The sequence below is a fragment of the Magallana gigas genome, chromosome 5, assembly GCF_963853765.1.
Source record: "Magallana gigas chromosome 5, xbMagGiga1.1, whole genome shotgun sequence".
In the NCBI taxonomy this organism is placed as follows: domain Eukaryota; kingdom Metazoa; phylum Mollusca; class Bivalvia; order Ostreida; family Ostreidae; genus Magallana; species Magallana gigas.
The window spans coordinates 23,425,634-23,451,407 of NC_088857.1; the positions used below are offsets into that span (position 1 = coordinate 23,425,634).

General features: G+C 34.0%; 1 protein-coding gene across 3 annotated transcripts; it reads left to right on the forward strand.

Moving 5' to 3' along the window:
* Window positions 1–4,012: 4,012 nt before the first annotated feature.
* LOC105322006 (protein unc-45 homolog B) lies at window positions 4,013–24,535 on the forward strand. 3 transcript variants are annotated; one of them, XM_011420522.4, is made up of 22 exons: window positions 4,013–4,151; window positions 6,894–7,211; window positions 7,621–7,822; window positions 8,133–8,308; window positions 8,567–8,656; window positions 9,683–9,856; window positions 10,133–10,340; window positions 12,715–12,882; window positions 13,057–13,231; window positions 13,339–13,408; window positions 14,168–14,260; window positions 14,389–14,523; window positions 17,519–17,613; window positions 17,775–17,916; window positions 18,257–18,397; window positions 19,058–19,173; window positions 19,447–19,513; window positions 19,629–19,745; window positions 20,797–20,912; window positions 22,906–23,023; window positions 23,318–23,464; window positions 23,647–24,535. In XM_011420522.4, exons 2-22 carry the CDS (start codon window positions 7,194–7,196, stop codon window positions 23,902–23,904), a joined length of 2,826 nt encoding a protein of 941 aa, XP_011418824.3. In that variant the 5' UTR covers window positions 4,013–4,151; window positions 6,894–7,193; the 3' UTR covers window positions 23,905–24,535. The 3 variants fall into 3 exon arrangements, with proteins under 3 accessions (XP_011418824.3, XP_065941379.1, XP_034334899.2); XM_066085307.1 differs by lacking the exon at window positions 4,013–4,151 and adding an exon at window positions 6,223–6,357; XM_034479008.2 differs by lacking the exon at window positions 4,013–4,151 and having other exon boundaries at window positions 6,756–7,211.
* The last annotated feature ends 1,239 nt before the right edge of the window (window positions 24,536–25,774 follow it).

Sequence of the window (25,774 nt, forward strand, 5' to 3'; positions counted from 1 at the left end):
ACATGTACATGTTGTTAAAGCATCATCCCATTAATTCTTATTCTCACCTTTCAAATAGTCATTGAAAATACTCGCTGTATCCCTATAAATTCACTTTCAGTGTTTGTTTGTTACTATTTAATCAATACGTTTCTCCCCTTTCCTCCGTAGAGGTTTCAGAGAACTTCGACGCTGCCATTTTCTTCTGCTCCAGACATAACTTGTTAACAAAATGACATATTTTAAAGGGTAACTAGGCCTACTATAATATAAAGCATAACTTCAAAAGGCAACTACTCCAAAAATCTTAAGAACTTACTAAACGCGGTTTCTGTATAAATATTATATTATTAGGTTGATAACGTCGGCCATATTGCCGAATATAAATCCAATAACCCGGACATAAAAATATATATCCGACAGTCACGTGTCTTGTTTAAACAAATGAAAGTGAGACATTTCAGTCTGAATGGAAAAAAAATCTGCTTCCATCTTTGGAATATGAAGACACGTTTTTACAAGTTTAGCTTTTTTAAAAAAGCTTACCGTCTTTAGATCAAACCCTAAACAGCAATAAGTCAAAGAAAACTTAATTCTATTTTATAGAAATGTCACCTTCCTCTACATATCATATGGCGTATGGAACTTTATTTATATGTGCCCTTTAAAAATGTCCAAAATGGAGAAATGCATATCATATGCTTGTAAGCTGAGATTGACTATAGTAGGGAAAAGAGATCTTAGGAATGGTCATTTATTTAAAAAAAAAAATCAAAGTTAATACAACTGTATATTCAGCATCTTGTTACTGATATTAGTTTTACCGTTTTTGATAACAAACCTCCTTACTGATATTAGCCATACCGTATCAAAAATTTTCACATTTTCTTCTATTTGCATAAACAATACAAATAGAGAAGAACAAGTAGTTTCTAAAGATATTATAGAATATTGCTTTCAACAAGTTGTACTGAACAATTTCAGTCTGAATTTTATTTATAGATATTTGTATTGCTTTTTCGTTTGCTCACTTTTTAAGATTTGAAATCTAAGAAATTTGTTAAGTCGTACGTAAAAAAGATCATCAGAAAGTTATCTCCCTTGCGCCGAACAATATTGCAACCAATGAAACAAATGTAAATTTTCACATCATGTATTTTCTACCAATCACAAAAGAGAGGAAGTGCGAAACCATGAGACTGTAAATTATTTCAAAGACCATGTGCATACTAAGACGAAACTAGCATAGTTATATATGCTTATAAAGTTGAAATATTTCATATTTTAAACTAAATATTTAATATATTTTAATTCCCAGTAACCGAATCCTTCACATTCATACATACATAAATGTAAACTAATATATGTTTGAATATCTAGCGGTTCGGTCATGTGGGCTGCAATTACGTAATTTCCGCATTATATGATCACGTACCTCATAGAAGAGAAAGTTCGCACGAAGGCCTATAAGTCAAGATGCCTGATAGAAATATCCATTATCGAAAGTCAAATATCTCTGTGTATTATGCAAAAAGTACGAAAGCCCATTAAGCTCATTTTCGTAGATAAAAATTTTTTTTCACGAATATAAATCTACATATCGCGAAAGTTACGCGTTTATTAGCGTATCACTAAGTTACGCGTTTATTCGCAAAACTAATGCGTTATATCGCGAAAGCTACGCGTTTATTTGCGGTACTTACGCGTTATATCGCGAAAGTTTCGCGTTTATTCGGGACAATTTTTTTTTTACCTACGAAAATTAGCTCAATGGACTTTTGTAAACAAGAGGACAAAATACAAAGCTGATTGTAGTGTCACCAGCAGAGAGAAAATATTCGGTTTTCTTGAGGAAAAAGGTCTTTATCCCCTACGACAGTAGATGCTGTGCATAGCATTTGCCAGATGGTAAAATCACTACTGGGGCCCCTGAATGATGGACTCCTTGTTCTTCTGATATTACCAACTTGAGCAGAAGTTTAATTACTAAAATTCTTTTGTGCCTATATGAGATAGCTTTGAAAAACGATCGGACAAGGATTGATTTGTTCATTTGGGTTTTTATATGTAAATACATGTAGATTATCGACACATATACTACGCTGTCTACTTTTATATGTAACGCTGTAGCAGTGCAATATCGTTAACAGAATGTATCAAAATAGCCTCATATATGTTATAAATTCTAGCGTTTCGGAATGTCAGAAGCTAACGATATTTGAAATTAGATTAATCAGGTCTAGATTTAAGGGTGATGTATTAATCATAACTAGCATTAAGTTGTTTATTTCTTAATGTTTATGGCTACGGTTGTGACTATATATTATAGCATTGAATGATTTATTTTTGACGTTGTCGTGTCAATAACTGCCGTCAGGTGAGCAGACAAATTGAATAACGCGCGTTATAATAATTTGTCTGCTCAACTGACGGCAGTTAACACGCCGACGTCAAGAATAAATCATTTAATGCTAATATTTACATTCCCTTACTGATGAAATCAATTATTTTCACTGAAATAAATCGATACAAATTGCAGATCAGATCACAGAGGGAGTAAATTAGTAACAGCAAGAACGGCAGTTTATAAAACCGGTTTTAACTGGTTATCACATCGACTGTTGAGTTGGGATCGATGAGCATGAAAATATAATCCACAAAGAGTAACTCATGAAATTTTGCTAATAACAATAAAATCAACTTTTTGGTTGAATAATTGTAGAACATGGTGTTTTGACAGCATGTGTGAAATATATTTTTTAACCGATAACATAGCAATCACTGTTTGGGAAGTGCACAGATCAAAGATCACAGGATTTAATGGAAAAAAGCACAGTTTAATGTAAATATACATGTATATTGAATAGCGATTCTGAGACGTATGTTTCTTAAGTTTAGAACAGGAAAGCAAGTTCTTCATAAATCACAATTTTATTGATTTATGCTTTTTGCTTCATTCTGTCTTTATAGAGAACGAAATTCACTGATAATGAATGTTCCATATTTTTGTATAATGCACGTCGATAATCTCACCGAGAGAGAAACATAAAAACGCGTATTATGATCCGTAAAACCCAGAAGGACTGAATGCATCACAAGATAGAATTGTCTATCGGTATATTCTATCAGTGTCATCTGAAATGATTTTCTGTAAAGATTTATGAAATACAATGTATAAACGCAATTTCAAAATGAATGCAGAATGAAAAAATTATATCACGGTGTTTCATGTATACGTACTGCGCAATTTGTATGTATGCGACGTTATCATAAAAAATAATGACGTCATAACGTTTATGGTGCACCTGATATGAAAATCAATAGCATTTTTCAACGGCTCTATATACTGAAAACTATTATCGTTAGGATAAAAAATTAAGCTAATTCTCAAAGGGCATTTCCTAGACTATGTTTGAAAATGATAACTTATTGAGACGGGGCCGATTTTGGTCACAAGTGAAACATGTTCTGAAATAAGTCACTCGAAGAGCAGCTATACTTAAAACGGAAGAAATTCAGTGTCGGCATCAGATAACAACTAACGATAAAACGGCATCCGCGTTACATCATTGTTGATAACAGTTGGCATTCACATGTAATCCCAAACAGGTTCTAATCAGTCACTTTAAATCATGGTCTTCCTCTAATATAAGGAAATTAACTGGTAATCAATCGGAACTTTCAAGTTTATCAAAGAGGTGGCAAGTTTGTACTAAAAGTTACACAGCATAAAAAAGTTCAGAAAAACCATGAAATTTGAAGGAAAAAAAACCGCTTGCTTATAACAAATTTAGAACAATGAAATTGAACCGATGTTTATGAAGTATTCGGTATACTAGTATTAAGACCATATCCAGTGTCTTTTAGGATTAATCATCTATTCACAGAGGTTAGAAAGTGAGGGAGGGTGGTGTTATTTAGGTCTGATAAAATGAAAAACATTCACTCGGTGCCAAACGTCATAAGAATACATATAAAAAAAGAGAAGAATTGGATTGGCGTCATTTGCCTCTTAATGCTTATACCCAGCCATGCATGCATGAGTAGATCTAAGGTTGGATTCGGTCCAAGTGACGTCACCGAAAGTAGGTTTCGGATCCTTATGTGAACAACATTTATCCCTCTGCCCTACCTGGAAAAATTTTCTGGACCCGCCCATGTCAACTTATCTGGTGAGCATGATAATCTAAGAATTTTTGAAAAACTCCGATTTTCATCTCGACAAAAAGCAAGCGAACGGACAGAACAATGTTAAGCAAGATTTAGTAAGATTCTATGTGAACACTAGTCCAAGTGTCTTTTACTAATTAACAATTTTTAATTGTCAATGAGTCCATGACTAATTAAAACCTAATTTCGCTAAGACAAATGCTAGAAAGTAATGAAGGAGCAAGTTCTCACAATTTTCAAACCGTCTTGAAAGGGACTTAGACACGATTTGACTTAAAATTTTCAAATTTAATTTTTCCATTTTCAATGTTTATAATGATAAATATAGAAGTTTATAATGCTATGTCAAAATTTGAAAGTCAAATATCAAGTTATAAGCAAGATACAGGGTTCATAATTCTCTGTTTTGTAAACAAAGCTCGAATATTGCCATTGTTTACATATGTGTTGTATTGGTTAAGTTTCAATGAAATATAACTTTCTTTTGTTGATAATAGTATTTATGAAGATGAATTAGTTTAAATTGTTTTTACAAGTCATTTTGTCTAAGAAATGGTAATTCTCTACATTACATTTTTTTTGTAAACAACCATAAGACTCGAGCTTTGTTTACATTACAATCTATTCTTACCTCTGTATCTCGCTTGTAACTTGACTTTAACATTCAATATTTTGGTCAATCATTTAAAATGCATCAGTAATCCATTTTATACATAAAAAATAAAAATGAAATTTTTGATCTCAAATCGGGTCTAGGTTCCTTTAAATCATTCGCGGACAAGATTTCGAGAGCAAGAAAAATGAAGAAAGAAGGACGTTTAAAGGAAGTATTCAAGGACCGAGATATTGCTAGGACGATCTTAGGGACAGGCTAGGATATAACGAGAATTTGTAATTTTTTAGATTTGAGTTTTGTAATTTGTTAGCTTTTTTAAAAGCTCTTTAAGTTTTGAAATCATCCCTGGAAATATTTTGGATCCATTCCCCCCGGCTCTCGATTGTAGCTTCCAAAAGCTTGTGCGTTTCAGAGATTCTCTTTCTATAGTGTTCCTGGTACATGTCGTACTCGCTATATAAGCTATTTGGTTGCGTAGAATTAATAGACTTGTACCACACGGTTTTTATGCGCTCTCTCGTTGTAGGCCTAGTGTACAGCTATTATGGTAAATTATCACTGCGCATAATGCATAACATTAATTGTTTCGAATGTACATGTGTTCTACACATTTACAAATTTAAGCATTAATTATTCTTTTTTTTTACTTATCTTCAAACCATTAATCATTGTGAAGTTGGTAATTTTAATTGATGATCCGAAAAAAAAGGAATAGTGTCAATTATCCCTCCCTCCCCGGTTTTTTGAGTTTGGCAAAGAAAGGTAACTCTATCATTGTTTGCCAAATTAATTGATACATTGTTTTAAAAGTATATACATTTATACAAGTTATAGGTTTTAGTAGATGTATATACATGTAAAAGATTATGACATGGTGACTGCTCGCAGATTGTTTCCCCCATGAAAAATGTTTACATCACTCATTTAACTTATCCATATAGTTTTTTTTTATTATATTTTGTAAATTATTTTTAAAAAAAATTTGAATTCAATTATTATTTTCTAGACATCACCTCACCATAGGCGTTGGAAACAAGGGGAGCTAAGGGGGATAGCCCCCCCCCCCCCCCACTTTTTTGCAAAGTTAGACCTAACCATCAGGCATATAGCATCAGGGAGGGGCCACCCCCCCCCCTCCACTTTTTCTCGCTGCAAACATAATTGTTCCTAAATTTACATAAAAAATTTGACGTACCAGGAAGCTGCCGCCCCTGCCCCCCCCCCCCCATTTTCGGTAGAATGGTAAGGAATTTAAATGAAAACAAGGAAATATCAATAATGATATTGAAAATTGGAGTTATATGTATACTAGCTCCCCCCTTCCCCTTCAACGGATAATGAATCCCCCCCCCCCCGGGTTAGGATTTCATGATTTTGGGAATAATTGAGGCTCTACTTTTTTCTGGCTTGTCAAGATTTCTGATGATTAGTGTAGCCCCCCCCCCCAAAAAAAAACAACACAAAAAACAAACCACTATTGGTACTGAGTCAGTGAAATACTGGGGTATCTTATAAGTGTTATAGCTCAACTGTTATATAAGGACCTCGTTGGAAATAAGATTTTTAACAAGGCTTTGATGGGCTATCCTTAGGTAATAATTATCATTTGTATGTCATGTAATCTATACAATAACAATATTGAACAAATTGATTCTTATGACCTTGCATGCATAGTGCTGTGATAATGTCCGTTTTTTTATTTGATGTATTTTATACAGCTGTTATATGTTTACCTGAATAAAATGAAACGAAAAAAAATCTTAACCATATTAATATATGTTTAAATTGTCAACAATAATATGTTAGGATGAAGAATGTTATTTTTTTATAGCAGAAACATGCGCGGACCCAGAAAATTTTGCCAGGTTGGGGTTTGAGGATAATTTATTTCAGGGCGACATCCTATATTGGTAATGATGACCGCAGGTCGTTTGTTTAGCAGTTAAGGGGGGGGGGGGTTCCGAGACCCTTTTCGATAATTTGTATCAGAGCGTCTTTAGGCCTATATAGCACAATTCAACAGTGCATAGTACGTCCGTTACTCTAGAAGTTTCATCAATTCCGTATCATTATCACTATGATCACTTCCAAGGACGTATAGTACAAGTATGTACGTCCCTGCTTCCAGGGTATTCTGGAAGATTCACCCCCGCCGCGAAACAGATGCGAGACCTAGGATTTCATGACCAAATACGGAAATGCCAGATGTTTGCTCCAGTCAACTCCCTTTGTTCTATTCCTCTTATCCCCACGGCACGGACTGTCTCGTGTTGTCAGAACTAAAGCTGTAAAGAGGAAAGTGCTCCTGCTAATAATGTCAAGTACAGAAAAGAGAATGCAAGAAACTTGTTGATTGTTCATTCTTTATATCCAAGAACTCTTCAATTGCGGAGTTAATAAAAGTATCGACTTCCTCATTCAAGAAAACATGCCGACTATAACAGAGGTAAGGGAAAATATTAATGTTTCGTATTTTATATTTCTTTCTAGAATGAAAATATTTATTCTGTTTTTTATTTATTTGTTTGTTTTCAACTACAGATACTCTAAGGGTAAATAGTAGTCTTAAAACTCGAAACAAATCATTTTTCCGCTTGTTGACATAATCTGCAAACCATTTAGCATCTGTTTAGGGAAGGGCTGTATCGTTCAAGTACAAGTCGTGTAATATAAAATATTGTTATTTTTATGCAATACGAAATATTTTGCATATAATTTGCATTTTATGGAATTAAATATCCAACCTTTTGGGAATATGTTTAGTAAATAAATGATATGGGGGAAAAACCCAACAAAATCTTGTTTATCATGAGATCTTGTCACTTAAGAATTTTGAACTATAATTATGCTTGAAGGTGCCGGATTTTAATTCCCTGAAAGAGGAAGGCAACACACTATTTAAGGAGGGAAAGATAGCTGAGGCCCTAGATGTTTACACAAAGGCCCTAGGCATTGTGGATATTAAGAATGGGGACAAGGCAGTAATTCTTAAGAACAGGGCAGCTTGTCACCTGAAGGAAGAAGATTATCAGGCTGTCATTGATGACTGTTCAGCAGGTACCTGGCCTATTTGTTTTAGTTGCTCTTTTTCTCCAAATGAAACTTGAGGATACGTCAGACTGATGATATATTGGATACCTAAGTGCTGTAGCATATTTTCTCTGGAAATAAACAATTAAATTAATCCCATACTTTATGATTTTTTTTATCTTCTATGTATGTGTGGGCTGAGAGTTTTAAATGTTAACCATTATAAGCAGTTTTGAAACATGTATATGGTCAGAATATTGAAAATTGAAATATGGTGATGATTTAATCTTTTCGGTATCAATATTCATTATTTACAGCATTATCTTTTTTTTATAAGCATTAGAAATAACACCAAATGACCCCAAAGCCTTGTACCGGAGATGCCAGGCTTATGAACATCTGGGTAAAGTGGAAGATGCATATAAAGATGCTGCTGCAATCATCAAAGTGGATCCCAAAAACACAGCTGTTCAGCCCATTCTCCAGAGGCTGAATCCTATCATACAAGAGAAGGTGAAAATACTGTGATAGTCAGACCGGTTCGAATACCGGTGCCAGATAGCTCAGTTGGTAGAGCACCTGACTAAAGATTCAGGGGGCCCGGGTTTGAAACTAAAATGATTATTGTTGTTAGTTACCATTTTGGATAATGACAAAAAATTGAAATGGTAAATAATGCTTATAATGTATCGGTCAATGAATTAAACATGTACAATGTTTTTATATCAATTAAATTTTCATTCTTTTCATTCAGCTTTTTATTCTGTTTAGGTCAAACAACAGAACAGCACATCAGCTAAGGTTGCACAGATGTTTGATTTGGTTTTTGATCCTAAAACAGACAAAGAACAAAGACTGCAGGTACACATCCAAATATAAATGTGTTTTTATCAGTGTTGTATGTACTGAAAAACTAAGAGTAACAAGTTTTGACCGTGAAAGATCTTAACTGCTGAATGAAATTTAACGGGGTGGAAAACCAGGCCTGTTAAAGATTTTAGTGAAACTTTAAAAATGGCCATACTGTATTTTATGACATAAATTTATTATTTTTATGCCCCCCTTCGAAGAAGGGAGGGCATATTACTTTGCTGCTGTCCATCTGTCTAGATCTGTCTGTCTATTGGTCGGTCGGTCCACCAACAGTTTCCGTTCATTTTCTTCGCAGAGGATGAACATATTGAAATGAAATTTGGTAAACAGGTTTAACATGATAATATCTAGGTCAAGTTTGATATTGGGCACGATCGAGCAATTTTCGACTGAGTTATGGACCTTGGACGTAGAAAAATTCCAGTTATTTGGAATTTCCGCTAATTTTATTCGCAGAAGATGAACATATTGAAATGAAATTTGGTATACAGATTTATCATGATAATATCTAGGTCAAGTTTGATATTGTGTATGATTGTGCAATTTTTGACAGAGTTATGTCCCTTGGACGTAGAAAAATTCTATTTATTTGCCTTTCTCGTTTATTTTTTTATCAGAGGATTCACATATTGATATGAAATTTGGTAAATTTGGTTTGAAATTTGGTTCAACTGAGTTATGGAACTTTGATATAGAAAAATTCCAGTTATTTGCAGTTGCCGCTAATTTTCTTCACAGAAGATGACCATATTGAAATGAAATTTGGTATACAGATTAATTATGATAATATTTAGGTCTAGTTCGATATTGGGTATGATTGTGCAATTTTCGACAGAGTTATGCCCTTTGGACAAGGGAGGGGGGCATAAGTGTTTCACAAACATGTCTTGTTTCATTTGAAATGTTATTTTCATTTATTTTCTGCAAAGTTGTTTTTGATTTTAAAAAGCCTGGAGATTAGATTATTAAAGCCTACAGTACAGAATTAACATAGAGGTTTTGTCTGCATTGAAGGCCTGTAACAACCTGATTGTGTTGGCTCGAGAGGAGGCGGGAGCTAAGAGTATCTGTGAGGGGTCACCGTCAGGCCTGGACAAGCTCCTTCAGCTTCTACAGGAAAAAGATGTGGACATTAATCAGGCAGCCATTAGAACTCTGTCATGTCTGACAGCGGACAGCCAAGAGAGGGTAAGACAATAAAAAATCCTGGAAATTAGCATTTATGGACAGTTTTGTTTGTTTTTTCTTTCTGTAAAGCTGTAAAATAATTGTTGCATATGATACATGTACTGTTTTTTACATTTTATAAAATTTTCTGCTTGGTGTTTTTTTTTTTACTTAAGTGTATTTCCATATAGCTAATGTTCTTGATCAAGGAAGCACATAAAAGCAAAGACTTGTTATGAAACAGAATAGGTTTATTCATATACATTTGGTTGTATGTTCAGCATTGTTTTTTGACAGAGTTATCTGGTGCTGGACAAGATGGGCCTCCAGAAGATGGTGACATTCATGTCGGTGAAGCATGATGGCCTGTGTACCTCTACTGCCCTCCTCATCCAGAACCTGATCACCGCAATCTCTGCGGTGCCGGAGTACCGCAAAAAAGTCCAACACTACCAGGACGAGCGCAAGAAGGGCAACCCCTGCAGATACCCGCAGTTTGAACTGAGTACGGTTTAGTTGTATAGGGTGAAGAGGACTTGTTGGTCATGGTCTCTTAGATTTTAAAGCAAAAATATATGGAAATTTTCTTTACTATATAATAGTTTAAAGCTTAACCAATTAAATCTAAAAAAAGATTAAGGTAGATCTGACAGTTAAAATATTATTGTATTTTGTTAACCCCATGAAAAATGAGTTCAGGTTATTGTCCCTATTCATTTTTAGGTCACCTGAGTCACTCAGGTGACCTATTGCAATTGGTCTTCGTCCGTCGTCGTGCGTCTGTGCGTCGTGCGTCGTGCGTTAACAATTTTACATTTTTAACTTCTTCTTGAAAACTACCAGGCCAATCGTTACCATTTTTGGTGTGAAGCATCTCTATGGTAAGAAGAATCTAAATTGTGAAATTCATGGCTCTACCACCCCTGGGGTGCCACGGGCGGGGCCAAATATGCAAAAAAAGCCAAATTTTCAAAAATCTTCTTCTCTACTCCCACGCATGTGAGGAAAAAACTGGTTGCATGGTTATGTTGTCCATGAAGCCCTCTACCAAAATTGTGAAATTTATGGCCCCTGGGTCAGGGGTTCTGGCTCTAGGGTGGGGCCAATATGGCCATATAGTAAAAATGTATTAAACCTTAGAAAATCTTCTTCTCTACTACCATATATATTTTTAAAAAACTAAATACATGATTATGATGTCCATAAAGCCCTCTACCAAAATTGTGAAATTTATGACCCCTGAGTCAGGGGTTCAGGATCTAGGGTGGGGCCAATGTGGCCAAATAGTAAAAATGTATTAAATCTTAGAAAATCTTCTTCTCTTCTATCATATATATTTGTCAAAAACTAAATGCATTATAATGATGTCCATGAAGCCCTCAACCTAATTTGTGAAATTCATGACCCCTTTGTCAGGGGTTCAGGCTCTAGGGTGGGGCCAATATGGCCATATAGTACAAATGTATTAAATCTTAGAAAATCTTCTTCTCTACTCCCATATATATTTGTCAAAAACTAAATGCATGATTATGATGTCCATGAGGCCCTCTATCAAAATTGTGAAATTCATGACCCCTGGGTCAGGGGTTCAGGCTCTAGGGTGGGGCCAATATGGCCAAATAGTAAAAATGTATTAAATCTTAGAAAATCTTCTTCTCTACTCCCATATATATTTGTCAAAAACTAAATGCATTGTTATGATGTCCATGAGACCCTCTACCAAAATTGTGAAATTCATGACCCCTTTGTTAGGTGTTCAGGCTTTAGGGTGGGGCCAATATGGCCATATAGTAAAACTTTTTTAAATCTTAAAAAATCTTCTCTACTCCCACACATGTGGGCAAAAAACTGAATACATGGTTATGATATCAACAATCTCCTTTACCTAAATTGTGAAATTCATGGCCCCTGGGTCAGGGGTGCAGGACATGAAGGGGGGGGGGGGGGCAATATAGCAATATAGTGTTAATGCATATAAAGTTTAAAAAATTTCTTCTCTATTCTCACACATCTGTATAAAAAAACTGACTAATAGTTATGTTTACCAGGAAGTCTTCTACTGAAATTTTAATTTTCATGTCCCCCTCAAGGATGGGTTTTGACTCTAGGGCAGGGCCAAAATGGATGTATAGATGTTAATGCATATAACGCTAAAAAATTATTTTCTTTACTCCCACACACCTGAAAGGAAAACTGAATTCATGATTTTGTAGACCAGATCTTTTAGTTTTTCACCAAAATAATAGGTTTCACAGTTCTTTTTGAAATGTGGTCGTCATTACAAATTTAAAATTTTTTTACTCCAGTATGAAACCTAATTAATTAGATGCATATATGAGACTCCATGACAAGTTTGTGTATGGGATATATGCTACTCAGGTGACCGTTAAGGCCAATTGGCCTCTTGTTAGGTTCTTGGTAATACATTTTAAAAAAATAATGTTTTATCATAAAAAAATGTAATGGTATGATAAGTTTAAAAATGTTTGATATAAGAATTTCCAAAAGGGTTTCAACCAGTATTATACCAGTAAATAAATATGCATCAGCTTGTTATACAAAATTTTAAGTGACATATTTTCATTGAGCATCTTGCTACTGAAAATTTCAAATGCAACATAAATGCAAAATTAATGCATATTCATGTACAGTAAAACACAGTTATAGCGAACACGATTATAATGAATTGAAGCTTACAGCGAAGTGAATTTCATTCCCCAAGACTCTATTTCATGTTGAAAACTTGACGGATATACCGGTAATGAATTACGCTTATAACGAAGTAAAATTGCCAGTCCTTGGGACTTCGTTATAAGCGTGTTTTAGTGAACATTGCACTAAGTATCAATTTCTAAAAATTATTTTCCTCATGTTTACAGATGAAAAACAGACAGAGTTTATTGACAACGTATTCAAGAGTCTTGTGAAGATGCTGCAGAGTAGCAAAGTGTCTGGCAATGGGAGAGACTCTGCTATGGAGCTCATCATCAAAAACATGTTACGCAGCGATGGTGTTCAGTGGACCAAAAAGTTTCTAGATACTGATGGTAAGCAATACATTCCTGAACTTAACAATTTTCTTTATTGATATGCCTGAATAAGAACTGAAATTTTATTTAGAACAAAATTATAATTCAAAGAATATCTTAAAAAGATGATTGGTGTTGACTCCTGATGTAGGTTTGTTCAAATACGTGAGTAATATTTGTCATGTCACACAGGTATTGAAGGACTCTTGACCATAGCCTCCGCCATTCCTCAACATGAGACATGCAACATCGAAATCACAGAAAACTCTAAATACCATGCCTCAGTAGCCCTCGCTAAGATATACGACGATCTAGCCAGCGACAAAGAGAGGGACATATTCAGGGAGCAGTGTAGTGCCTTCTTTAAGTCAGTATTAATACCTGTTGTCTACTTGATTGCTCCCCGAATTAAGGGCAGCATCATGTTAATCAACTATGAAAATCATTTTTATTTTATTTTGTTTATTTATATAGGGAACTTTTCGGGGATTCATTGTTTGAGTCTAAAGTAGAGGCCATCAAGTGCATTTCTTCTCTGCTGCAGGTAAATCATTTAATACATACAAATAGGACTTTCTTTTAAGGGTCATGGACATTCCATGACTTCTACTTTTTATGAAAGTATGTCAAAACATGGTGATTTTAATCCATTATAAAGCAATTTACATCGCAAAAGTTTGGTTTCTATCACTGTAATGCAATGGGTGTAGCTTTGCTTTACTGACCCACAGGTCAAGAGTTCGATTACCACAGCATCTTTTATTTTCATGAAAAGTTAATTTTTTCACCTAAAATTGATTTTTTTCCTGTCATTTTCAAGTCAAACACGTGCTAGATATCCATATTTTTAGGTAATTTGGAAGGTCAAGCTTGTAAGCAGAACTACTCCCAAAGGTGTGGATTGAAACCTGTTCTAAGACCTAGTCATGCTTTTTAGATCAAGGAATGATCATGTAATATACATCCACTTCCTGTGATGTGTATATATGTTAATTAAAAATGATGATCAGTAGGATTTTACTGTCAAACTATCAGTCACTGTGCTTGCTACATTACAGTTTTGTATTATCACTAATCAGGGATGTGAGAAATCCTAGATAGATACTTCAAAAGTGTGCTTTAATTGTCAGTCATCATTTATTTAAAGAATTGATATATTTAGATCTGATATTACACTTGTTTTTAATGAAATTAATTGATGTATTTTAACAGTTCATGATGAGGTAATATGGTTAAGTTTTATAGATTCAAAACATGTTTTGAGTAAGATATTTTGGCAGCTTATGTATGGTTGTTTTAACAGGGTCCTTACGAGGTGGGCAACATCATCTTGGGCTTTGATGGAGTCACACAGATCATGCTGGCTTTAGCAAACAGTGACAACCCACTGCATCAGGTACAGTTACAATGTCAAAGGTCAACTGTTCAGTGCAAGTTGTTTCCCTTCATTATATTGGCTGCAATCACAGAAGTTGATTATTGTGATACTGAAGAGTGTTTAAGTATTGCCTATAATTTGTTCAGCAACTAGCAGTGGAGGCCATTGTTCACTCTGCCTCCAAGAAGGACAAATGTGCTGGGCTGTTGAATGATGCTGTACCTGTATTGAAGAAACTGTACCAGGAATCAATAGACACAGTCAAAGTCCGTGCACTAGTGGTCAGTACCAATAAAAATTCTGTCTAAACCATTTTTCTGATTGAGTTTTGGGGTCAGTTTGATTGTAACTACAGTTACAATTGATGAACTTTAGACAATATGAATGCATTGTATGTAAAAGTTTAAATGTTTTTGTTAAAGCTATACATGCTATCATTTGCTTAAATTTCTAATGACAATCAAAATGCATTTGTTTGTTTACTAATAAAAGTTACCTTTATTCTGTAAATAACAAAGGTGAATTCCATCCTGTTACAAAGATATAGAATTTTTATTGTTTATTTCCCTGCCAGGAAAGTAATGCCTTTTCATGAATATTGATGAAGAAAGAGCAAAACTGACCTTATAGCGCATGTCCATGAGAAATCAGGTGGCCGATATTGTTTGCCTAATTTAAAAAAAAGAAGGGTTTTCCAACGGAAAAATCCGGCTGCCAAAAGGGTACCCTTATTGTATGGATAACTCCTCCTACAGTTTTCAGGATAGGAAGTTGTCCTTTTGCAGATCAATTGTACATATATCAGACGCATGCAATATTACTAGGAATTTAATTTCTGATAATTTATGAAAAAAATACCGCCTGTTGAACTTAGTCATTTTTTGGCAAAATATTGCATATAGGGTACCCTTATTGTACGGATAAATCCTCCTATATTTTTCAAGATAGGAAGTGTTGTCCTTTTGCAAATCAATTGTTCATATATCAGTGGTGTGCATTTTGCTAGGATTTTGATTTTTGATAAGTAATGAGAAAAATATCAGCTTTTGAACTTAGTCATTTTTTGGCAGAATATTTCATATAGGGTACCCCTATTCTATGGATAACTCCTCCTACAGTTTTCAAGATAGGAAGTTGTCCTTTTGCAGATTAATTTAACTTAATTTTAACTTTAATTTAAATTGAGTGGAGAAAACTTCTGGAATAAAGAGGAAAAAGCGATTTGCACTTTCAATGAAAAAAGGTCATATTAAATACATCGAAGCACAGAAAGAAGCATGAAGACTCTAACATTATGATTTTAATTTTTGTTAAGCTATGTGTGTAAATTTTTAAAAAATACTTTTAAATTAGAAGAAATCTTAAAAGACTTTCGATGGCAGGATCCAACGTCCTTAAAGGTACACGTACATGCGTATATAAATGCTCAGATGCACGTGTTTTTATTTTTTTTGTTCATACTGGTATACAGAACAAATGTATGCTTTACTGAAAAAAAATTATATCCTTTCCTTCGTGAAAACAAAACAATTATGAAGGTGTTGACCCTCCACCAAGTTTTATTTGATAGTCTAAAATTAGCTGTCAATATCATGTGTTAGATTGATATTCATGAGGAGGCATAACTTTCCCAGCAGGAAAATAAATACTTTTTATTGTTTAAAATTTGATATCTTTGTTACGTGATTGCATTAACAGCATAAAGGTAACTTTTATAAGTAATCAAACACATGCATTTCCCCCGTAATAAAAAATTGATGCATATTATGGCGTATATAGCTTTAATTGAGGTTGAATTTTTATGTTTAGGGGTTTAAAATGTTGAAAAGGTTTTATACAATGTTGGAAACCAACAACTCTGACCTCTGACAATAGCAATAAAAAGGAATATTTTTTGTTTGGTTTTTTTTTCACATTTAAGTGTCTCAGACTATATAAATGTCAGTACAGATTATGTACAAGTTTATTAATTTATTACCTTGATTTATTTGATTTATAAGTATTGGAAAATTATTTTTCAATACTTATCACATTAGTATCTGATTACATTTTGTCTGTCATCTGTCTGTCCATCTCTCTGTCCGTCTGTTAACTTTATAGGACACTTGAGTCACATCCATAGTTGTGCGTTTGCAATTTTACATTTTTAATTCTTGAAAACTTAAAGGCTTATTGTTACCATTTTTGCTAAGAAGCATCTCTATGGTAAAAATAATTTAAATTGGGAAATTCATGGCTTTACCACCCCCGGGATGCCAGGGGTGGGGCCAAATATGCAAAAAAGCCAAATTTTCAAAAATCTTCTTCTCTACTCCCACACATGTGAGGAAAAAATTGAATGCATGGTTATGATGTCAATGAAGCCCTTTACCAAAGTTGTGAATTCATGGCATTGGAACAGGGTTTATGCCTTAGGGTGGGGCCAATATAGCCATGTTGTGAAAATGATTGAATCTTAGAAAGTCTTCTTCTTTACTCCCACACATGTGGGGAAAAAACTGAATGCATGGTTATGATATCCACTAACTCCTCTACCTAAATTGTGAAATTCATGGCCCCTGGGTCAGGGGTTCAGGCTGAAGGGGGGAGGGGGCAATATGGTCATATAGTGTTAATGCATAAAGTGTTTAAAAATCTTCTTCTCAACTCTTGCACATATGTAAGAAAAACTGACTTCATAATTATGTTAACCAGGAAGTCTTCTACTAAAATTGTAAATTTCACGTCCCCTTGAGTATGGGTTTTGACTCTAGGGCAGGGTAAAAAAAAACACCTGTAAGGAAAACTGAATTCATAAATTTGTAGACCAGGAAGCCCTTTACCAAAATAATGAATATCAGGTGCCCCAAGGTAGGGGTTCTGACTCTAGGGCGGGGCCAAAATGGACATATAGATTTAATGCAATTAATGTTTTTAAAAATTGTCTCCTTTACTTCTGCTGATACTGAATAAAAACTGACTGAAAACTGAACAAAAATATAGGAAATTGGAAGTCAACAGTGTACCCCTACCAAAATGTTAGTTTTCATCTTCATAGGAATTTCTTATTTTCGATAAAAATGGTATTCTATAAAGGTACAATGTCAAAGATTTAGGTTTAGGTTTATGCAAAAATAAGTGTAAAATTCGAATATTTTACAATATTTATTTTTTGTTGTTCTACTGAGGGGCCATATGGCACAATATCCTTTGAACGCCTATATAAAGTCAGTGTTGCTCAGATGAGCGATGTGGCCCCATGGGCCTCTTGTTTATTTATTTACTTTGAACTTTCAGGGGTTGTGTAAGCTTGGTTCTTTTGGAGGATCTGATGCTAGTCACAGGCCGATGCAGGATGGGTCCACGCTAGCCTTGGCCAAGGCCTGTAGAAAGTAGGTCCATCTTATATTTCAGTGGATACACGTGATACAACTTTAGGTGTATGGTACTGTATATAGATAAATATTCCTAAGCATTCATAAGAAGATATAGTTTTGACAAGGAGTTGGTTGTTGTTTTACATTTGAATGGAAGATTGTGTTTATGTTTACAGATTTTTAAATGACCCTAACAAAAGTGTTGACCTCCGGCGCTGGGGTACAGAGGGCCTGGCGTATTTGACCTTGGATGCAGAGGTCAAGGAGGAACTCATCAATGACACTAGTGCTCTAAGGTCACTGATTGATGTGGTGGCAGTAAGTATGCTTTTAGAAGGTCATTGATTGTGATTTCTATAAATATTTTTAAACTGGATAAAGTTTTATTGAATATATTTGAAAAAAAATTGACTTACCGTTATTGTTTTTAGAATATAATTTAGGTAAAATATTTCAAATAAGTTTAGTCCCCATAAAGTTTAATGGTACATTACTATTTATTTGATAAAGTAAAAGCATAAACCATACATGTAAACAATTTCCTATTTTGATATAACTTGTTTGAGTGCTGAACACAATTTAGACTAAATAAAAAACTCAAAACCAGAAAGAATTTTTTAACTTTCTTTAATTTGGATTGGTTTTGTTTTTTTAACAGAAAGCAGACAAGAACATCCTATATCCAGCAGCTTCTGTGTTTGTGAATCTCACCAACAGTTACGAAAAACCAGACATCATGCCGGAGATGATCGAGCTTGCCAAATATTCCAAGCAACATGTACCAGAGGAACACGAAAAGGTGAGGTAACAATAAGAACATATCTAATCTGTCATTTGAAGCGTGCTCTTTTGGATAGTACATTTGAAGAAGGGGGGCATATTGACTTGGTGCTGTCAATTGATTGGTCCACCAACAGTTTTTGTTCATTTTCTTTGCATAGGTTATACATATTGAAGAGAAATTTGGTACATTTATCATAGAAAAATCTAAATCAAGTTTTGTTTTGGGTACTATCGGGCAAGTTTTGACAGAGTTATGTTCCTTGGATTTAGAAAAACTCCAATTATTTCAGTTTCTGTTTATTTTCTTTGCAGCCGTTAAAGTTAAGAAGGTCAATTTTATTTCCATGTATTCTGCTCATAATGTTTACTGCCCATGTCCATGGGAGGGGGCATAAGTGTTTCACAAACATCTCTTATTTAGTACATGTACTTAATTTACAGAGGTATTTAAAACACATATGTTGGATACGGTAAAACATGGTTATAGCGAACATGCTTATAATAAATAACACTCACAGCGAAGTGATTTTCATTCCCCTGGATTTTATTTCTTATTGTAATCTTGATGGACATAATGAATTATGCCTATAAGGAAGCAAATTAGCCCATCCCTTGCACTTTGTTATAAGCGTATTTTACTGTATAAGGTGTGTAATATGAATTTATCTTATTGCAGGACAAACCTGAGCCTGTGAAACAGAGGGTTCATAAGTTGGCCAAAGCTGGCGTTGTAACAGCCCTGGTGGCCATAGCAACCACAGACAGCCCCAATACAAGGGAACAAGTATCCAGGTATAAAGCATGTATAAAGTCAAACGAGCTCTATTTACAGCAAACTATTCTTGTTGTATCTCGGTACATGCAACCGATTTGAAATATTTTTGACTAGCACATTCATGTAGAAAATATTTCTATTTAATTTAACATGTTATTCTAGCTTGAATGCAATATGTTCTGATTCAAGGCATAAAGGTGTCCTTTACAACATATCCAATACATAACTGTCTAATTGACTAAAATTGACCATGCACTTACTGTGCATTAATTCTCTTTTTGTCCTTATAGGATTTTTAGTGCTATCACAGCTGAAGAAGATCTGAGAGGCATTGTGGTGCAACAGGGTGGAGCCAAGGTAATAGAAACAAAAATACCATAGCCTATGAGGGATGAGATTAGTTTATGTTTCTTCAAACTATGAATTGAAAAATTTGGCAGTATCTTAACAAATGTTGACTTTCTAATGACAGACCTTGGTTGATTTGTCTACCAAAAACAACACAGATGCCGGCAAGATCCTTGCCTCATGGTCCCTGGCTAGAATAACCATCACTGCTAATCCGGAAACCACATTCCCTGGTCAAAGGGTGAGTGCAACAATTTCTATGAATTTGTGAAAATAGATCATAGAACTACAATTACATTTGTCAGCCTACTGTCCACTTCAAGATGGCGACAAAAGTCCAATGTTAGTTTTCACTAACAATTTTATTCTGCAACGTAATCGTATTACATGACTAATTTGCAGTATCAACTTGAAGGCTATTGATGCAGACACAGAATCGCCAAATACGACAATTTGTTGATAACTTGTTTATATACATTTATTTTTGATTTGGATTTTACTGTGCCCGCATTCCCTACCTGATTACATAGCATCATTTAGGACTAATGCACAGTGCTACAAGAGTCACAAAGTTCATTTAATCAGTCATCATTACAACAATTAATTGGCTTAATTAATTGCGCAGTACATGAGCATCAAGTTATACATAAGAATTATAATGACTAAATTGTTTTTCTAACAATTCAAGGTCATAGCATGGCTATCTGGTTACACATCGTTCTTTCTTTATACATTACATTATGCTTATAAATTTCAAACAGATATTTATACCCCCGCTCTGAAGTAGTAGGGGGTATACTGTTTTACCCTTTTGTGTCTTTCTGTCACATTTTCATTGCAGATGCTTGAAATTTTAACACACTATTTGCTTAGGCATGCCATATTGTGGGATATATTTTTTGTACCAACCTTGACATCCTCATAAATGACAACTTTGTTTATTTTTAGCCTTGATTTTCGAACAAATTTTCATCAAAGATTTTCAGCAACTATTGATCGCATATGCTTGAAATTTTAACACACTATTTGTTTAGGCATGCCATATGATGGGATCTATTCCGACCTATCGAAAGTCAACTTCCTGTTACATGTTGACTTTGCTTATTTTGCATATTCACATCAGAGTGGGGGTATAACTAGTGAGCATTGGCTCACAGATATCTTGTTGAGGAAGCTAATGGTAATGCTGCAAAGAGTATTCTGTGCAATATTGAGAAGTCTCACAATTATTCAAAATATATTCTTGGTTTCAAATGAACTTAAGTATGAAGTTTTTGTGTAATGATTTTAAGATTTACGAGGTGGTGCGGCCATTAATAAGTCTCCTCCATGTTGACCGGACAGCCTTGCAGAATTTTGAAGCCCTGCTTGCCCTCACTAACCTAGCATCTCTGAATGACTCTCTCAGGTAATCAAGTTTTGTAATTATTTCAATAAAATGGATAGATTTTCTCATTGTTTTCTCATATTTTCTCATTATTTTTCAAAAGTTATAAATGTATATCTTAAGTTTTTTAAAATGGCTTCAGTTTACCAAATTGAGATCATTTTAAATAGTATACTCTGTCCCAAGATATGCACTATTTCTTAAATTGTTCTATATTTATAAATACTTATGAGTTCACACAATGTTCATTCAATAATATGAAAATATCCCAAGATTCCTTTGAAACACCTTCTCTAGCTTGTCAGGTTTCAATACACGGCTAAAAATAAAAAGTCTATGGGGATTTTCCATTGCAAAAGATATGAAAGTACCCGAATGATAATGTTGAAAGATTGAGCGAGGTATTCTTAGTGACTTTCGAATGGAGATAGATGTAAACATTCCTCATTGTAAATCTCTGTAAGAAATCGCTTTTCATTCCCGTGAATCTTTCCAAGTGAAAAATGATAATGAATCAATAGAGATATCTTGGAAAATTTCCCTTTAATAGATTTTAATTGCACTTCCTTTCAGGCATGGGGTAATCGTAATCGAGTAATCATAATCGATTGTAATGATTACTCTTTTTCAAGTAATCGACAGTAATCTGTAATCGAAGAGATTTTCGATTACTTGTAATCGTAATTTAATCGATTACAGCTAAAAATTTCAGTGTAATTATAATTACTTTTTCGATTACTTTCGATTACTCTTCACATAAATATTTTGTGATGCACATATTAATCGAAAAAATACTCTACAAGTATTATTTATTTTATTATAATTAGAATAAAATTGATTTTATTCATATAGTTAGTATGATTTTTCTCTTTCACTTAAAATATAAATATTGGTTAACTTGAATATATAATCAGATAATCAGTTGTTCAGTATGTGTTCACTCCGCCTTGCAAATGTTTTCCTAATGTGTCTTAGAAAAATCTCTAGAGCTACCTATCGATTGACCATTACTGAGAGAGAGAGAGAGAGAGAGAGAGAGAGAGAGAGAGAGAGAGAGAGAGAGAGAGAGAGAGAGAGAGAGGAGAGAGAGAGAGAGAGAGAGAGATGTATTTCTCAGTTGAGCTGCTTAATGATTGACAATTATTGAGAGAGAGGGGGTATACATGTATTTTTGTGTCTTTTTTGCCAGTGAAAGAGACAAAGGGGTGTGTAAGTGTCACTGAGGGTGTTTGTCATGGTCAGTTAAGGAATCCACATTGCAGTTAATGAGGTGTGACCATCCTAATGTTTAGATATCAATAAGGATTTACAATTACAAGCTCTAAAAACAATTAATCCAAATCAAGAAGCAAGGTTCCCTCAATTATTTTTGCATATTACCAATAATAATTTTATCATTAAATTTCAATCAAATTCTAATTTTCAAGAAACCAATAACAGAATAATTATGATGGCTAAACGTGCAAGGTCAAGATTCTACCTAAACCATACAAAATAAACCTTGTTTACTTAACTTTAACAGACTGATCTCTCCATATTGTTTGAATTTGAATAAGCAGTAGAAATTATAAAATGTTATCTTAATAAGATTGAAATTGAAGTTTCAAATTTTTATTTGATTTTTAATGAAAATCCCAATATAACTCTAAATCAAAATCAACTTGAAGAGTTAATACACTTTATTCAGAAGAGGTATCGTTTACATTTTAGTCAAAAATAATAGAAGTAATCGATTATTAATCGATTACTTGATTTAAAGTAATCGATTACAATCGATTACAGGACAAAAATTAGTGTAATCGATTAATAATCGATTACACAAATTCCACTATGTAATCGATTATTAATCGATTACTTTTTCAAGTAATCGTGCCCATGCCTGCTTCCTTTATAGATATGTTTATTTTTATTAAAAATCATCCAAATGTGCTTAAGAAATATCTTGGGGTAGACTATAGTTTGTTATAGAATTGATAGGTGATGACTACTGTATGTTGTATGCATGTGTTTACAGGAAGAAGATTGTGGCAGAGAAAGGCCTGGCATCTATAGAGCACTACATGACTGAGGATCACGAGATGTTAAGGAGGGCCGGCACAGAGTGTATGTGTAACATGGTGATGAACGAACAGGTCAGTCTGTGTAATGTAGTACATGTAAATTCATACTGTACCTAGCTGAACTTTTGTTGCCAATCTACTTTCACTGTCAGACTTAATAAACCCTGCAGTAATAATCTAATTCCTGATCAAAATATTTTATCTCTAATACCTTCTTTTTGAAAACTTTATTGTTTTATCAACCTTCAAACTATTCAAGAAAATTAAAAAAAAAAAATTCAAATGTGTTTGGAATTTAAAGGAACACTCAAACATGCAGAATAGCCTTCCGCTGTTTGTCATCTTGGTTTTGCTTGCTGTTTTAAGGTAGCAAAAACATTTGAGGCTGAGAATGATCGTCTAAAGCTGATAGTTTTGTACTGTGGAGATGAGGATGAATTGGTTGTGAGGGCCGCAACAGGTGCCCTGGCCATGTTGACACACAGTGAGAAGATATGCAGGAAAGTCTTAGAGGTAATACATGTACTATGAATCATGACACTCTGTTTCATTTTTTTCTTCAAAATTTTCATGTCAAAATATTGTAAGAATTTTGAAGATTGATTTTTGCCTGCTTGTACAAAAAAAAAATATTTTTCCATTTTGATGGGCCATGTACATTTATGAGTTTTTAAAAATGTGCATATTTTTGACAGGTAAAACCTTGGCAAGAGATTTTACTGAGCACAGTAGTTAGCGAAAATGTAGAAATCCAGCACAGGGGCTGCTATGTGCTGAGGAACATGTTGTCCGTGGACAAGGAAATGGCGGAGAAAGTGATCGAGGGACAAATGCTGGAAGTCTTAATGGCCCTGTCAATCCTAGAGGACCCCCAAAAGGAAGTGGTCAAAAAGTGTGCCGCTTCCTGTCTTGAGATCTGCGTCAAATACGAGCTCATCAAACCCAAGGAATGAGCCCCAAGATCTAGCATCAATTTTTTAAAAATACATTGCAGTGCCAAAATCTTTAAACACCAGTCAGTGTGCAATAGAAAGTGAAGGAATAAAGTCCCGAGTCAGCAAAACCACTGTGACTGTACTGTTGATTGGATGATCCCTGCTTTACTACAAGTACATGTACTACTTATCGAATGAGACGACTTAAGATCGACTAGTTTTCATTTCTTATGAGACAAGGTTGACTGTCATTATCTTAGTTAACATGTACCAATGATATGGCTCTCTGTCGACAGGAACAAATGTCATTAAAGGTCCCAAACAGTTGTAGGTTCAGTTAAATAGAAAATGTGTTGTTGGCAATGCCACTCTGACATAATCAATACATGTATTAGTAATACTGCTTCATTTCATGATATATTTGTATATGCAAAGCAATTCATACATCATTTCATGTGTATGCAATCTAGCCCATTTTACTACAATTTGCATATATTGGATTAATGTTTCGTTTTCCATTATTTATTTATGTGTGATTGTTATTTTCTGTTTGGAGATAGAATTTTAGGATTCACAACTTTTCTTTATAATTTATTATTGGTATAGCATGTACTTTACAGTTTTACAAAATAAAGTGTGATTAAACACGTGTAAATTATTTTTTTTATTTGTTCCAACAATACTTAGAATTAAGATGAAGGCAGTACCATTCATTAATGCTATAAACTGAAAGAATTCTGTAATACCATACATGTATCAAATCAATCTTAATATATATTATATAATTAACTTAAAACCTTTTCTTAAGTCTATACAAAAATAAAGTCTGTCAGGCTCTTATTCATGTTATTCTGGTTACCCTACGGAATATAATGCTCAGCACAATGACTCAGTTAAACACCTACATATTATTAACAAGTTAACTCCCCCATATAGACCAGAAATAGTTTGACAAGGAGATGTCATAAGCCCAAACATTTTAAAGATATTTTTTAATGATTTTTCAAAATTGCTTGATGAAGAAAGTATAAGATCAGTCAACCTTTCTGGAAAAAACATTAATTCACTACTATATGCTGGTGACCTTGTATTATTATCAGATGACCATAAAGGACTGCAAAACAAACAAAATATATTTAATTAATACTGCAAAGACTGGTGCTTAGAAACTAATACAAGCAAGACTAAAGTTGTTATTTTCAACAAATGTGGTCACCTTATTAATGATAAATTCACCCTAGAGAATTCACATTTAGAATGTGTTAACAAATATAAATACTTAGGCATAATCATGTCCTCATGTGGCTCATTCAAAGAAGCAAGATCTGATCCATATAATATTTAAAAGCTCTCAAGGCCTCTTTCAAACTATTTAAAGACCTAAACTCTACCCAACCCCCTATCAAAACATTTCTACATCTCTTTGATCATATGATATAACCTATTGGATTATATGGCTGTGAAATTTGGGGAACCCTTACATCACGCATACAGGAAAAAGACAAACATTTATATGATACCTTTAAAACTTGGAAAACTTAAACATCAGATTTTGTAAATATCTCTTAGGAGCTGGGAAAAACCCCACAAGTATTGCAATTATCTCTGAAGCGGGGCGATATCCTTTATATTTTTCATTGATTCAAAGCATCTTATTGTACTGGCATAGATAAGAATTATGTGAAGAATCTTCCCAGCTACACAATGCATATAAAAAAACCTATTAATCTTAGTCTTTCCAATGTTAACTCTTGGTACAAAAGCGTAGTCTATTTTAGTAAGAAAATTAACATTTCACTATATGTATGTAAAAAGTACAAACCACGTGTTTTAAACAACAAGTTAAAAACATTTAAGAAAACACTTCTTAAATTACTGGACATTAAAA